Raw genomic sequence first — 12646 nt, 5'->3', positions numbered from 1 at the left:
CCGCGAGGCTGGCCCTGGGCTGGGAGCTCCCGGGAGGGGCCCCAGCCCCCTCGTGGAGCAGACGGCCTCGCTGCCCCTAGACGTTTGTGCCAAGTGAGGCTCCTGCGGAGTGCTGCTTCCTCCTGGGAGTCTGGAACCTTCACCAGGCACAGGTGCCCGCGACCACTCCCAGGAAAAGCCCCAGGCGCTGTGTCTCCGACGGGCTCCCCGGGGAGACAGCACCTCACAGTCTCATCATGGCTGGTGGCAGAGAGCTAAGTGTGTCGTGTGCTCACGCCTGGTCCCCGACTTGTCCCCACCAGCCTCTTCCTTTTACTGATGTTGCTTTGTATCCTTTCTCTGTCCTGAATCCAGCTGTGAGCATGGCCTCTGCTGAATCCTGGGGGCCCCCTAGCGAACCTGGGAGAGGTTCTGGGGACGCCGACACAGTTACCAAGTGCCCACCTGAGGACCCCAGCTCAGCTTCCCTAAAAGAATTTCTCTCTTGGAGGCACAGGGTCCGACTTCTGGAAATAAAACCCAAAGTTCAGCCTGGTGTGTGGCCGCATCACAGGCAGGTTGAACAGAGGACTCTCGGGTCCCATCTCTGAAAGTCTGGGCATTCTGGGGGGAAGAATAGCCCCTCCTCACTTGGGTGGGGACGTGTGAGCAGATTCTGGTGGAGCCGGGGACTCGAACCCCTAAATTCTGCTGGGGCTTCTCTGCCAGAAGACATCCTTCCTGTGCATCTGGGGGCTATAGTCCCCTCATACCTGAGTGACCTGTAATGGTCACCTGCTAAGTAGCTGTCTTGCGTGGCGACAGACTTAATCACTGCTTATAAGCCAGAGGCGCCAGTCTGGAGGTGGGACATCAGGCTGGACACCCCGCTTCCTGCCTGTCCCCGGGGCAGCTCTGTGATTACCCTGCTCCCACAAGGGGGGCGTTGCAGCCCCAATGTCAGACTTCGAATGTCTTTCTCTCCTGGTAGAAAGGAAATTGGGTTTATTTTGAGTACCAATGTTGAATTCAGTCCTAAAACCTTAGGCCTGTGCAAAAATGTTTTTCTCCCAATTTGATCTTTGGATCAGATTCCCAAAAGTGGACTCCAGGGAGTTGGCTGCCAGCAGGGTCACAGAAGCCCTCAGTCCTCTGGGCGGGGGTGGAATATTCAGTTTGAAGGTTCACGGAGGTGACGTCTGCCCCTTGTCCCTGGCCTTTTATAAAGAGGAGCCTGTGCGCTGACAGCAGACGCCCGTCAGGCTACAAGGCTGGGGGACAGCAGCTGCGAGGTAACCTCTGGGGAGGGCATATGCGGGGCGGGGTGGTGGTGGTGCATTCCTTAAATAGTTAAATTAAATAAGGCCAACTGATTCTGCCTCGGGGGTTAGCCTCAGAAGAAAGGTTTGAAGCCACTGAAATTGAAATTGTCATGAAAACACCGGCAACTTCTCTTTTTACCAGAGCTGTTTTCCCAGGAGTGGCCCACTTGTGGGTGACGGGAGAAGTGGCGGTCCGAGGGGTGGGTGGTCTCACCTGTCCGGGTTCCTCTTGCTGCAGGTGGACCTGAGCACCATTGGTCGGTGGGGGACAGACCTGGGGAAGATGAGGACCTGCCTGGTGCCTGGGCTGGCCCTCTGCCTCCTGCTGGGACCTCTGGCAGGTGAGGGGCTGCCTGCCTGTCATCCTGTGCTGTCCTGTCTAGGCACTGGGGTACGGGTGGGTGGTGAGGTCCTTCCTGGGGGGCCTCTGGGGTGACTTCTCTCCCTTCCCTCGCAGGGGCCAAGCCGGTGCAGGAGGAAGGAGGTACCGTACTGCTTTCCCGGTTCTGGTCTCACGTGTCTGGGGGCGGTGGGGGAAGAAGAGTGGCCGGGTGGGAGCTGGCCTCCGGTCCAGAGCAGGGGAAGTGGGAGCCCCGGCTCAGGTGTAGGCTGAGCCGCACTGGCAGAGGGACTGCAGCCTCTTCCCTGGGCCCTGTCCTCCAGCCACTGGGGACACACCGGGCAGGAGAGACCCTCTGAGCCCCCGAGGACCCCAGCATTCTCATCTCAGGCCCCTAGTCCCACCTTGGTGCAGAGCATCCGGACTCCAGGGCTGGGGGCTGTGGTGTCGTCCGAATCCCACCCGGATGCCCTGCATCCCGCTCAGTGTCTGCAGGATGGGCCAGACTCCGCCCTTCTCCCCTCCTCTGTCCCCCAGGCCAGGAGTCCTGAGGGGCAGGGCTGGTGTTACCCACAGCTGCTCCTCGGATGGCCAGGCTCAGTGCCTCCGCGCAGGTGGGGTGGCTCAGCCCCTGAGCAACGGTTGTCCTCCCTCTAGACCCCTACGCGGAGCTGCCGGCCATGCCTTACTGGCCCTTCTCCACGTCCGACTTCTGGAACTATGTGCAACACTTCCAGGCCCTGGGGGCCTACCCCCAGCTGGAGGACATGGCCCGCACCTTCTTCGCCCACTTCCCGCTGGGGACCACCCTGGGCTTCCACGTCCCCTACAGGGAGGAGTGAGCATCCGGGGCAGGGGGCCCCCAGCCCGTGGGAGTCGGGCCGGCCTCGTACTGAATAAACTCCCGACTTGAATGCACGACGCGCGTGGTGGTCTTCTTGGTTTTCTTAGGAGAAGCATCTCCACTCTGCTCCACTTACTCTCTCATTTGACAAATCAGCCTGGCCCCTCTTGCCCATCAGGGAACACTTCTTAGAAAGGCCTGTGCATGGTTTCTGTCCACCAACTGTGCACCAACTGTGACTCCCCCTGTCCTCACACTGACCCTAGGAGGATCCCCAGAGTGTAGGTGGGGAAACTGAGGCAAGCAGACACCAGCTAACTGCCTGGCTTGTTGACGGGACCCAGGTCCCATCCAGGCAGCTGCGCCTCAGAAACCCCCCCCACCCCACCGCCTTGGCCACCGAGCTGGACAGCAGGCAGACCCACAGCGGCCTCCCTGGGCTGGACGCCCTGCCAGGGCTCCACCCCTCGTGCTCAACTCACACCAGGGCAGCTGGTCTGTGGGCATTGCTGGGTGCCTGGGCGCTGGTTCTGCAGGCAGAAGGGCCCCCAAAACATGACCACCAGCAGTGCAGATTAGGGGACTTGGGGGGAGTGGGGCTGCCTGCCCTGGGCAGAGCCAGGACGCACGAACTTCGGGCCCCACCCCATCAGATGGAGAAGAAATCGGTTTAATGGGCTGCAAGCTGCTTGTCTTTAAAATAAAATAATAGAAAATACTTCCTATTTAACTTTAGACACTGGTATTTGTACTAGCTGCTAACCATAGAAACCATTACACATAATAAGAATTTTGTAAGGTTTTGTGAAACTCGTGTGCTGCGTGTTCTGTTCGTTGGAAATATGTGATGGGAATGAACTCCATCCTGTGTGCAGCCTCCAGGGTCTGCAGGCTGTCCTTTAAGGTGAGTGAGAAGTAGGGGTTATTCTGAGATTTCTCTCCCGGGACACTGGCATGGACACTCAGCTGTGCTGGGAGGGACCTGGGAGGGGGAGGGGAGGTGGCCACGGTGCCCAGACAGTGGCTGCCCGCTGGCCCCAGCCGTCCAGCAAGGCTTCCTGCCCTCACTTCTGTCTCCACCTCCTGTGGCCAACGTGTAGCTTCCCTCCCTGTGTCCAGGCTTCAATGTGAATGAGGAAGAATCTGTTGGCCTAGCCTGTCGCTTCGGGAAAAGCCAGTACGTTCTTTGTTTCTTTTCCCCCTTGAGCTGGTCTGAGTTTGGTTTCTGTAAATTAACTACACACACACACACACACACACACACACACAAGTCCCGACTCCTATGAGAGTCCACTTGTGGGAGCTGGGCCTTGACCAAACGTACCAGACGAAAGGCACCCTCACCCCCTGGACATGGTGCTGACCTGTGTGTTAATTCGTGTGCGTGCGTGTGTGTTTGTGTGTGTGTGGTCATTTACATGCCACTCGGATTTTCACGTACCCAGTTACGTCAAGCATTGGAGAATGACGGCTCCAGATGCCCCTCAAAAGTGCTCGAAGGACTGCCTCCCATGTGCCTTCCGGGGAAGCCCCTGGGGTGCCCTGGCCAGAGCTGTGTCCCCTCTTGGACACTCCCATGACCACCCAAGACACATAGCTGCATTATTACGTGTCTTCAAAGTCCCAGCTGCCCTTCTGTTCTCAGAAGAAGAAAGCCCCACCCTCAAGCAACCCTCAGCAGATGCCCTACCTGCCTGCCCTGTGGCCCCGGGGGCACCTGGCTCCCCATTTAGGACTCAGATTTGGCTGTGACCCTCTCTGTTCACCTGAGCACACACAGCTTCATTTCCCTTCTGTGCATCCCTCTTGGTTTCCCTTCACAGTCACACCTGGTGGCGGGGGACCCCTCCACTTCCTGCCCCATGTCCTCAGCTGGCTTCACCCCTCAATGCTTGCTGCCAACAAGCACCACCGGCAGCCACTGTCTTCTCATCCCTACCTTGGCCGCTGATGGCCTGGGGGACCACACGCCTGCTGTGCCCAGCAGTCAATGCCCGTGTCGACTGAAAAAAACGCACAACCTAGAAGTTGAGAATTATGTTTTATTTGGCAGACATACTGAGGACTTAAGCTCAGGAGACAGCCTCTCAGATGTCATGGTCCTGAAGAGGGAAGGGAGGAGCCAGGATCTATAGTTTTTGCCAAAAAAGACTAGGCAGTTGGGACATCGAAAGATTCCTGCTAATTAGAGAAAACCAGACATCTCAAGTTAATAAATTTAGTGCTTTTCTTTGTATGGGAGGATGCAAGCGTCTGGGCTCACTGAAATTACTCCTTTGATATGCACCTGAACTCTCCCAACGGCCAGGATCCTGCTTTCCTCCATCCTGAATCCCCTCAGGGTACACAGTGGGAGCTGCTGCAGAGGCTGGGGGCCGAGGCCCTCAACATCCTTTGTTTACTGATACCTCCGGGGACATTCTTTGTTCACACCTGCTGTCCTGGAGCAGTCACCAATAGGGTCCCTTTCACTCTCAAAGGATATGGTCTGGATGTGATCACCCAGCGACAAGCCCAATCCCCTGGTGCTCTCGGGGGTCACCCGGGGGTCACCCGAGCCGACCCTGTCCTTCCACCCCTGTGACATCACTGCCCTGCTTCTGTTCCTCCATAAACATCAGTGTCCCCTGGGGCGGACTCTGTGCCCCGCTCTCCTGGAGACCTCACCTCTCCACAGGAATGGGGGTCCCTGTGCTTTGAAACTACTCAGAAGGGGAGTTGGCTGGTACCATGGACTCAGGCTCCACTGGTCTGACTTTCCCTCGGGCACTTGTGGTGACTCGTGTCATGGTGACATTGGAGGCTCACCCACCCGGCCAGTCACTTTCCCTTCTCCCTTGGCCCTGCGCTGTCCACCCACGCCTGACCCAGGGCCACAATCCCTGCTCAATCTAGGCTCAATTCCCATCTCCCTGGAAACACCCTCCCCCTCCCCCTCCCCCTCCCCGCCCCCACTTCTCTGGCAGCCCAGCCCCCAAGCATACCTACTTCTAAAAGTCTAGCTCAGATATCTCATGCTCTCCTTCCCCACCATCCCTTCCCCTCTCCCTTCTGCCCTCACTTCTCTCTCATTCACATTCTTTTAAAAAACTTATGATAAAATACATAGAACGGAACATTTACTACTTTAAGTATTTTTGAGAGGCATTAAGTGCGTTCACATTGTTATGTGACCATCATCACCATCCATCTCCAGGCTATTTCTTCTCCTCATTAAGCACTAACTCCCCCTCCCCCTCCCCCAGCCCCATTCTACTTTCTGTCTCTATGAATTTGATTACCCTGCGTACCTCATATAAGTGGAATCATACAGTATTTGTCTTTTGGAGATTTCACTAAGCATAGTGTCCTCAAGGTTCACCCACATTGGAGCAGCTGTTAGAATGTCCTTCGTTTTAAAGGCTGAATAATATTCTACCGTATGGATGGACCACATTTTGCTCAGCCATTCGAATGTTGGTGGATACCTACCCGAGTTCTTTCACATTTTAGCCATTGTGAAAAATGTTGCTGTGAACGTGGGTGTACAAATATCTCTTCGAGACCCTGCTGTCAATTCTTTAGGGTATATGCCCAGAGTGGAATCCTGGACCATACGGTAAATCTATGTTTCACGTTTGAGGAAACTCCATACTGTTTTCTACAATAGCCGCACCATTTTACATTCCAACCAACAGTGCACAAGGGTTCCAATTTCCCCACATCCTTGCTAACATTTGGTATTTGCTGGGGTTTTGACAGTAGCCATCCCGATGGATGTGGGGTGGTATCTCATTGTGGTTTGGTTTGCCTTTCTCTGATGATCAGTGATGTTGAACATCTTTTCATAGGTTTATTGGCCAGTTATAAATCTTCTTTGGATAAATGTCTATTCCAGTCCTTTGCTGATTTTTTAATCAGACTCCTTGTTTTCTGTTGTTGAATTTTAGGAGTTCTCTGTACATTCTGTATATTAATCCCTTATCAGATATATGGTTTGCAAATATCTTCTCCCATTCTGTGGGTTGCCTTTTTACTCTGTTACCCACGCATATTCTTTAATGGGTATTTCCTGGGCACCTGGCAGTGTCAGGCCCTTAGGTCCAAACTGTCTGGGGCCGCGGTGAAGTCTCGGCTTCCCTTGTGTGCCGGCAGCCACGCGGAGACCCCGCCCACCCCAGCCCCAACCAGGCCAGTCCTGCCCGCCCCGACTAATGGAGGAGCGGACCATAGCGTGGAAGGTCCTCCGGCGGCTAGAGCTGCCAGATGGTGGGGGGAGGAAACCATAGAGTCGGCCGTCCTCTCGAGTCTAGACTTGCCAAGGCGGGGCTTGCACCGGAAGAGGGAGTCAGCGGGCCGGAAGTGGGTCGGGGACGCCGGAGCTGCAGGCGGGGATGAAGCCGGCGGTGGACGAGATGTTTCCCGAGGGTGCGGGGCCTTACGTGGATCTGGACGAGGTAAGGCGGGCGGCGCCGGGCCGGGCGGGAGCGGAGCCAAGGCCAGCTGTCGGCCGCGGGCCGGGTTTGGGGCGAGAGAAGGTGGCGGCCTGCATGGGCGCGCTCGCCGTCCCGGCGGTTCCTACCTCGGGCGAGAGAATGGGGCCTCCGGGAACCCAGTGAGGTGGCGGCCGGGATGGCTACGGGCCGGGGTTGCGGTGAGCGTCGGTGCCCGCGGCCTGGAGCCCCGCAGGAGCGATTGGTGGGGACCCCGGGGACGGGGTTGAGCTCGTGCCAGGTGCTGGGGAGGAGGTAGGCCCCGGCCGGGATGGTGTGCTGTGGCGCGGCGGGGGCGAGTCCCCGTCTGGGAGGAGGGGAGACGAGAGCTCGGCTGACCAACGGCCCTTGGGAAAGAAGCGGCCGCCAGCCCGCGGAGCGGGGGAGAGGGGCGCCTGGCAGGTCTGTGCTCCGCGCGGGGCAGTTGCGAGGGTGGTTGTGTCACCCCATCCTCTGGGCACAGGGCGTTCCTGTCTGGTGTTGGCGGTGTGTGCTCGGAGTGTCAGGCCGGCTTCGCGGGGTCCGGACCTCTATTTCTCCTTGTCAAACCTCAGAGGGGACAGACCCATTCTGTGTGCTCCTGGGCGTCCCTGGGCGAGGCCTGGTGGATCGGGAGCGAGGCCTGCAGGGTCTAGGGGACGGCACGTCGTGCCTGGGAGAGCGGGAATGGGATGGAGCCGGGCAGGCGGGGTTGGGGGGCAGATGGTGCATGGCCTGTAGCCGTCCTGGGACAGGTGGGCCCTCTGCACCCCAGCCCCGAGGCACCTGCACTCACCCCCTGTTTCTCAGCCCTGTGCTCCAGGCGCTACCTTAGGCAAGCGTGGAGTCGCTGGAGGGCTTTAAGGTGCGGAGTGACGGCTGTGACTGGTTCGTGGCGCCGTCGCTCTGGAGGCTTTGGGGTGAGAGAGTGGGGCAGTACAAACAGGGGGACAGGGGGCGCGAGGAGGGTCTGAATGAAGGCAGTGCCTCCAGAGGGAGGTAGGCGCAAACTCTGCAGCTGTGTCACAGGTAGAATCTGCACAGCTTCCTGTGGGGACGGGGCAGGGGAGGGCGCCTGAGGAGGGAAGGAAGGCTCTGAGAGTCCCTGCTGCTAAGGGATCACGGGAGGTGCTCCGCCCTTTGAGCCAGCAAGAGGCAGGGCAGACAGCCTGGGGCGGTCGGGAGTCAGGGTGGCAGTCGGGAGTCAGGGTGGCAGCAGGGCCTGAGGGCCAGCCGTCCAGGGTGCTGCCACCAGAGGCCTCTGCTCTGGCTGTCGCCATGTGACTCTAAAAGAGGCTCAGAATCCTCGCCACGTTGCCCAGCTTTGGTTGTGGCGTTGTTTCACTGCCACCGTTGAGTGGTGGCAGTGGGAAGGCCCGTGATGGCCCCGCCCCCCTCCCCAGAACCCCAGGTCAGCAGGTCAGTTTCTCAGGGGAAATGGTTTAACACTCAAGAGCAGTCCAGAGCAGAGCAGTGGTCAGGCTCAGTTTTGCGCGCGCTCGGGGCCTCTTGTCCAGGTGTGCGCAGCAGTGCCGCTGTTTGGGGCAATGGCAGGACTCTACGGAAAAGGCGAGAGGAGTCGAGGACGTCCGACCCGAGGGGACCCTCGCCGTAATTCCTTGGAATGCCGCCTCCCCAGCCCCGCGCGCACTCCCTCCCTTCCCCTGGACTAAATGTTGTCTCCGACCTGGACACTTTCTGCCCAGGAGTGGTCTGGAGCCTGCGTGGCACTTATACCACCCGTTCTCTCGGAAAACCCCGCTGCCATGAGCTTTCCGTTCCCTCCCCAGGCAGGAGGCAGCACCGGGCTCCTGATGGACTTGGCGGCCAATGAAAAGGCAGTTCACGCGGACTTTTTTAACGGTAAGGACGCTGGGATTGGCTGGCCGGTTTTAATCTGTTTCTTCTGCAAGTTATGCCGTGGAGCAGCTTTGTGACATGAGTGACTTGGATCGTAGACCAGTACAGGCCAGATCTTGTGCCATTCTTGGAACGCCGTGCAGCCCTGCTTTTCAGGAGGGAAAAAGGCTTCCAGTCTTATGTTCCAGTTGTTGAGTTTGAGCCATGAACGTGCACTTGGACACCTGAAACTGTAGCAGGGTCTGGTCTCTCTGGCTTTCTCGTCGCCCCTCTCTCGCGATGGCTGGTTTGCTTTCCTCTCCCTGTTCGCCACTGGGTTCCTGTCCCCTGGGCTCTGCCTGTGCAGAGTGGCGGCCACACTCCTGCTCTTCTCCGCCCCTTTTCTCTGACACCGGGAGCTACTCGCATGTAAGGGCTTAATGCTAGCTTCAGGAACATGGGTGGGGTTTTATCAAATAAACAGTGAGAAACCAACTTTATAGGAAATCTTCATATACGTTTGAGGGGGTCCTTCTTGTGTCCCCTTCTGGTTTCTTAAGGCCTTGTTCTTATAGGGTATATTCATCCCTACCAAGGGTTAAATCATAAGAAACACAAGATCGCTTTCTTAGGAGAGTAAAGTGGTATTTTATCTCTTACCTTTCGTCTGTCATCCAGGGTGCCTGCCACTACAGAGAACTTTCGTCCCTCGTTAGTGGCAGCCAGGATGTTGCCTTGCCATGTTGGTTTTCAGGGGCCCCGAACCGCTCTGGCCCGAGCCCGTGTTGTTTTTTCTGGCTGCTTTGCAGTTGTTGCCTAACGAGAGAAGCCAGGCTGCTGCACGAGGGCAGCCTTCCCGGGGAGCCCAGCTGCTCTCCCCAGGCAGCGTCCCCGCAGGACTGAGGGGGGTGACGTTTGTTAAGTTCTCCGGGGGAGCAGGTGTGGGGAGCACGGGCTGCAGAGCCGCCGCTAGGACCTCACCCGGGTAGGGGTGTATGGTCCCCAGTACGGCACGATCCACTCACATTTTGAGGGTCTCCTTGCAAGCCCCCCTCCTGCCCTGCCAGCCTGGGGCTTAGAGACAGTTGGCTGTGTTCTAGAGTTCAAGGTCACGTGATATCCACCAACAGCTCTTTAATTCTGACAGAGCACCTGTGAGAAGGACCCAGGCCTTCAGGCCAGGTGAGCACGGGAGCAGATGAGGGCGCTTCTCCCTCCGAGTCCGAGTCCGGCAGGGAAGAGAAGGGGCGCGGGCGAGCAGACGCCGCCCGGCAGGTTGTGACGGCCCAGGTGTGCCGGAAGCTGTTCCCGCGATGAAGCCGAGTGGCCTTTGGAAGGACTTGTCCGTAGTCCTTTTCACTCATGATTGAACAGATAGATTTTGATGGCCTGTCGTCCCCTAGGCAGTGGAGTTCAAACCCCGAGCCAGGTTCGCTCTGCTCACTCAGTGTTTTACAGAATGGGAGCGCTAGACGGGGTGGGCCGGGACGGCTCGGGGCGAGAGCCCAGACAGGTGGGCGCAGGGGGAGAGTGGCGGAGCTGCGGGACCACAGGCCAGGCGGTGGCAGAGGCGGGCCCGGTGGGGCCGTCGGGGGGCGGGGCGGGGCAGGAGGTGCCTGGGTGCCGCCTTTCCCTGGGGAGCAGGGGTGTGGGGACCAACCCGTCCTCCTAACGGCTCTTCGTTTACTCTGCATGTTCTCAGTGCATGGTACACATGAGTGGCTTTTTCTCTGCTTGTGAAAGTAACACATAACCCGTGGTGGGGATGTAGAAAATATACAAAGAAGTAAACAGAAGGACAGATAACCATGAGTTTGGCTTTGACCCCCTCGCAGGATGCAGTGCGCTGTGAATTTCTGGCGTTTCTTCTAGTGGGAATGGGGCTCAGGCTGTTTCTCAAGCTTAACTATAGGTCAGACTCTCTTAAAGGGAGTCGTTCTCACGGGGCTCTGTCCCTCCACCGCCTTTCTCCCCCCAGCTCTGCAGTTTCCTGCTCACGGCTGCGAGCGCAGGCAGCTTCAGCCCACCTCCCCTGCCCTCCACGCAGCGTTGGCGAGAGCAGAGCCCTGGCCGCGCTCGCGGGCACGCAGTCACGGCTGTGAGGGGTCGCCCACGTGGTCCAGAACACGCCCTTGTGCATTTTCTTAAGATTGTCATCTAAATAGAAACAAGAGTAAAGGTGCACTCTGGACTACTGTCCCTTTGGACTGTATGAGCCCCGGTGGGATAAAATTGAGAGCCTGTCCTGGGAAAAGTCCTTTATCAGATTGTTCACTGTTTTCTCTCTAGTTTTGAATGACCATATACCTCATTTTATAGTTATTTCCTCAGCTGTAGACCTCGTGTGCCCCATCAATGTGTGATTTTGTTCATTTTGTAGATTTTGAAGATCTCTTTGATGACGATGATATCCAGTGAGGTGTGTCCGGCGGTGCGTTTGCCCAGGCTTTGCCATGACGTGGTGTGGTGGATCGCCTCAAAGGATAGTTTTAGATGGTTCCAGAGAACTTGTGGAAATCACTTGAAATTTGGAGATGGTTAACGAAGAAGGAAAAGATGGTTTTAACCATCTGGATGAGGCCTGTTAATCTCTGAATGTGACCGCCTTTTGTCCTTTACTTCAATTAAAAAAGTGATGTTATTACTTGCAGGGTGATTTTAATGCTTGCATTTTTGAGTGAATATTGCAATCCCTAGACGTCTCCTTGTGCATACGTGTACATGCATGCCTGTGTTCCATGCTAAGAGAAACAGGTCTCAGCATAGAAATACATGGTGCACTTTTTTTTTTTGCGGTACGTGGGCCTCTCACTGCCGTGGCCTCTCCCATCGCGGAGCACAGGCTCCGGACGCGCAGGCCCGGCGGCCACGGCCCACGGGCCCAGCCGCTCCGCGACACGTGGGGTCTTCCCGGACCGGGGCACGAACCCGTGTACCCTGCATCGGCAGGCGGCCTCTCAACCACTGCGCCACCAGGGAAGCCCCACATGGTGCACTTTTTGCTCTGTGGCCTTGAGTAATTCTCACAGCTCACGGTTGCTAACGTGGTGTTTGTGTTAGACCCGTAAGCGGTGCAGGCTGGCTCCTGGAAGTGCCTGTGAGACCTTACTCGGGTCCCATCCCTCCCCTGGAGGCACATGTAGCTGCGTGTTTCCCCTCCTAACGTCAGAGCAGCTGCTGTCCCCAAATCTGAGGCTGGAAGAAGCAGGGCAGCTCGATAATGACTCTGAAAGAGACGCCTCCTACCTGAGAAACGTGTGCATTGGTCCATCTCAAAGGACAGCGTAGTACCTTTGGGGGAAGTTTCTTGCTGGCCCAGCTCAGCAACTGATAATGGTTGTAAACTAAGATTACTGCTTCACATCAGTCTCGAAGTGAAGAATGCTCCTTCGATAAGGAAAGGCCCAGGGCACATGGCTTCATCGGTCCCCACCGCTCAGAGTCGAGCAGAGCCACTCAGATGAGTTGGGATGTGCTGACCGTCCCCGTGAGAACTGCCGGACGGAGCACCTCGATGGCCTGGTTATGAAAGACATTTCACCGAAGACCAGGTGAGATTTTAAACAGAACGAGACCTTCCCTCTGCCTGTTTTCTCATGAGTGCCGAGTGGGCTTCTGCCACTTAGCAGGCCCGTCCTGATGGAGCTCGGCCCCCGGGAGGGAGGGCCGGGCATCTAGCGCGGCTCAAGGGGCTGACACGAGGGCAGCGACCCTGGGAAGACCAGCTTGGGAGAAACTGGGAACACCCTTCATTTGAAGCCCCGCCCTGTGTCGGGATTCGGGGCTACATCTGTGTCAGACTCACAGCTCCGATCTGCAGCCAGAGTGACAGGGCCTCCAGGCCAGCTGCACGGTCTGACCTCAGGGAGAG

At 57.3% G+C, this 12646-nt stretch overlaps 2 protein-coding genes across 2 annotated transcripts; both read left to right on the top strand.

The window, feature by feature from the left end:
- Positions 1-1238: 1238 nt before the first annotated feature.
- On the top strand, positions 1239-2560 carry OTOS (otospiralin). Its single transcript, XM_065881135.1, has 4 exons — positions 1239-1287; positions 1574-1642; positions 1759-1785; positions 2299-2560. The coding sequence occupies exons 2-4, from the start codon at positions 1585-1587 to the stop codon at positions 2481-2483; spliced, it is 270 nt and encodes an 89-aa protein (XP_065737207.1). The 5' UTR covers positions 1239-1287; positions 1574-1584; the 3' UTR covers positions 2484-2560.
- Positions 2561-6858: 4298 nt separating this feature from the next.
- Positions 6859-11193, top strand: COPS9 (COP9 signalosome subunit 9). The gene is made up of 3 exons (XM_065881079.1): positions 6859-6921; positions 8727-8799; positions 11156-11193. Exons 1-3 carry the CDS (start codon positions 6859-6861, stop codon positions 11191-11193), a joined length of 174 nt encoding a protein of 57 aa, XP_065737151.1.
- The last annotated feature ends 1453 nt before the right edge of the window (positions 11194-12646 follow it).

Source organism: Phocoena phocoena, chromosome 7 (assembly GCF_963924675.1).
Source record: "Phocoena phocoena chromosome 7, mPhoPho1.1, whole genome shotgun sequence".
NCBI lineage: Eukaryota > Metazoa > Chordata > Mammalia > Artiodactyla > Phocoenidae > Phocoena > Phocoena phocoena.
Note: the sequence above shows the minus strand (reverse complement) of the source record. Positions and strands in the feature narration are given on the sequence as shown.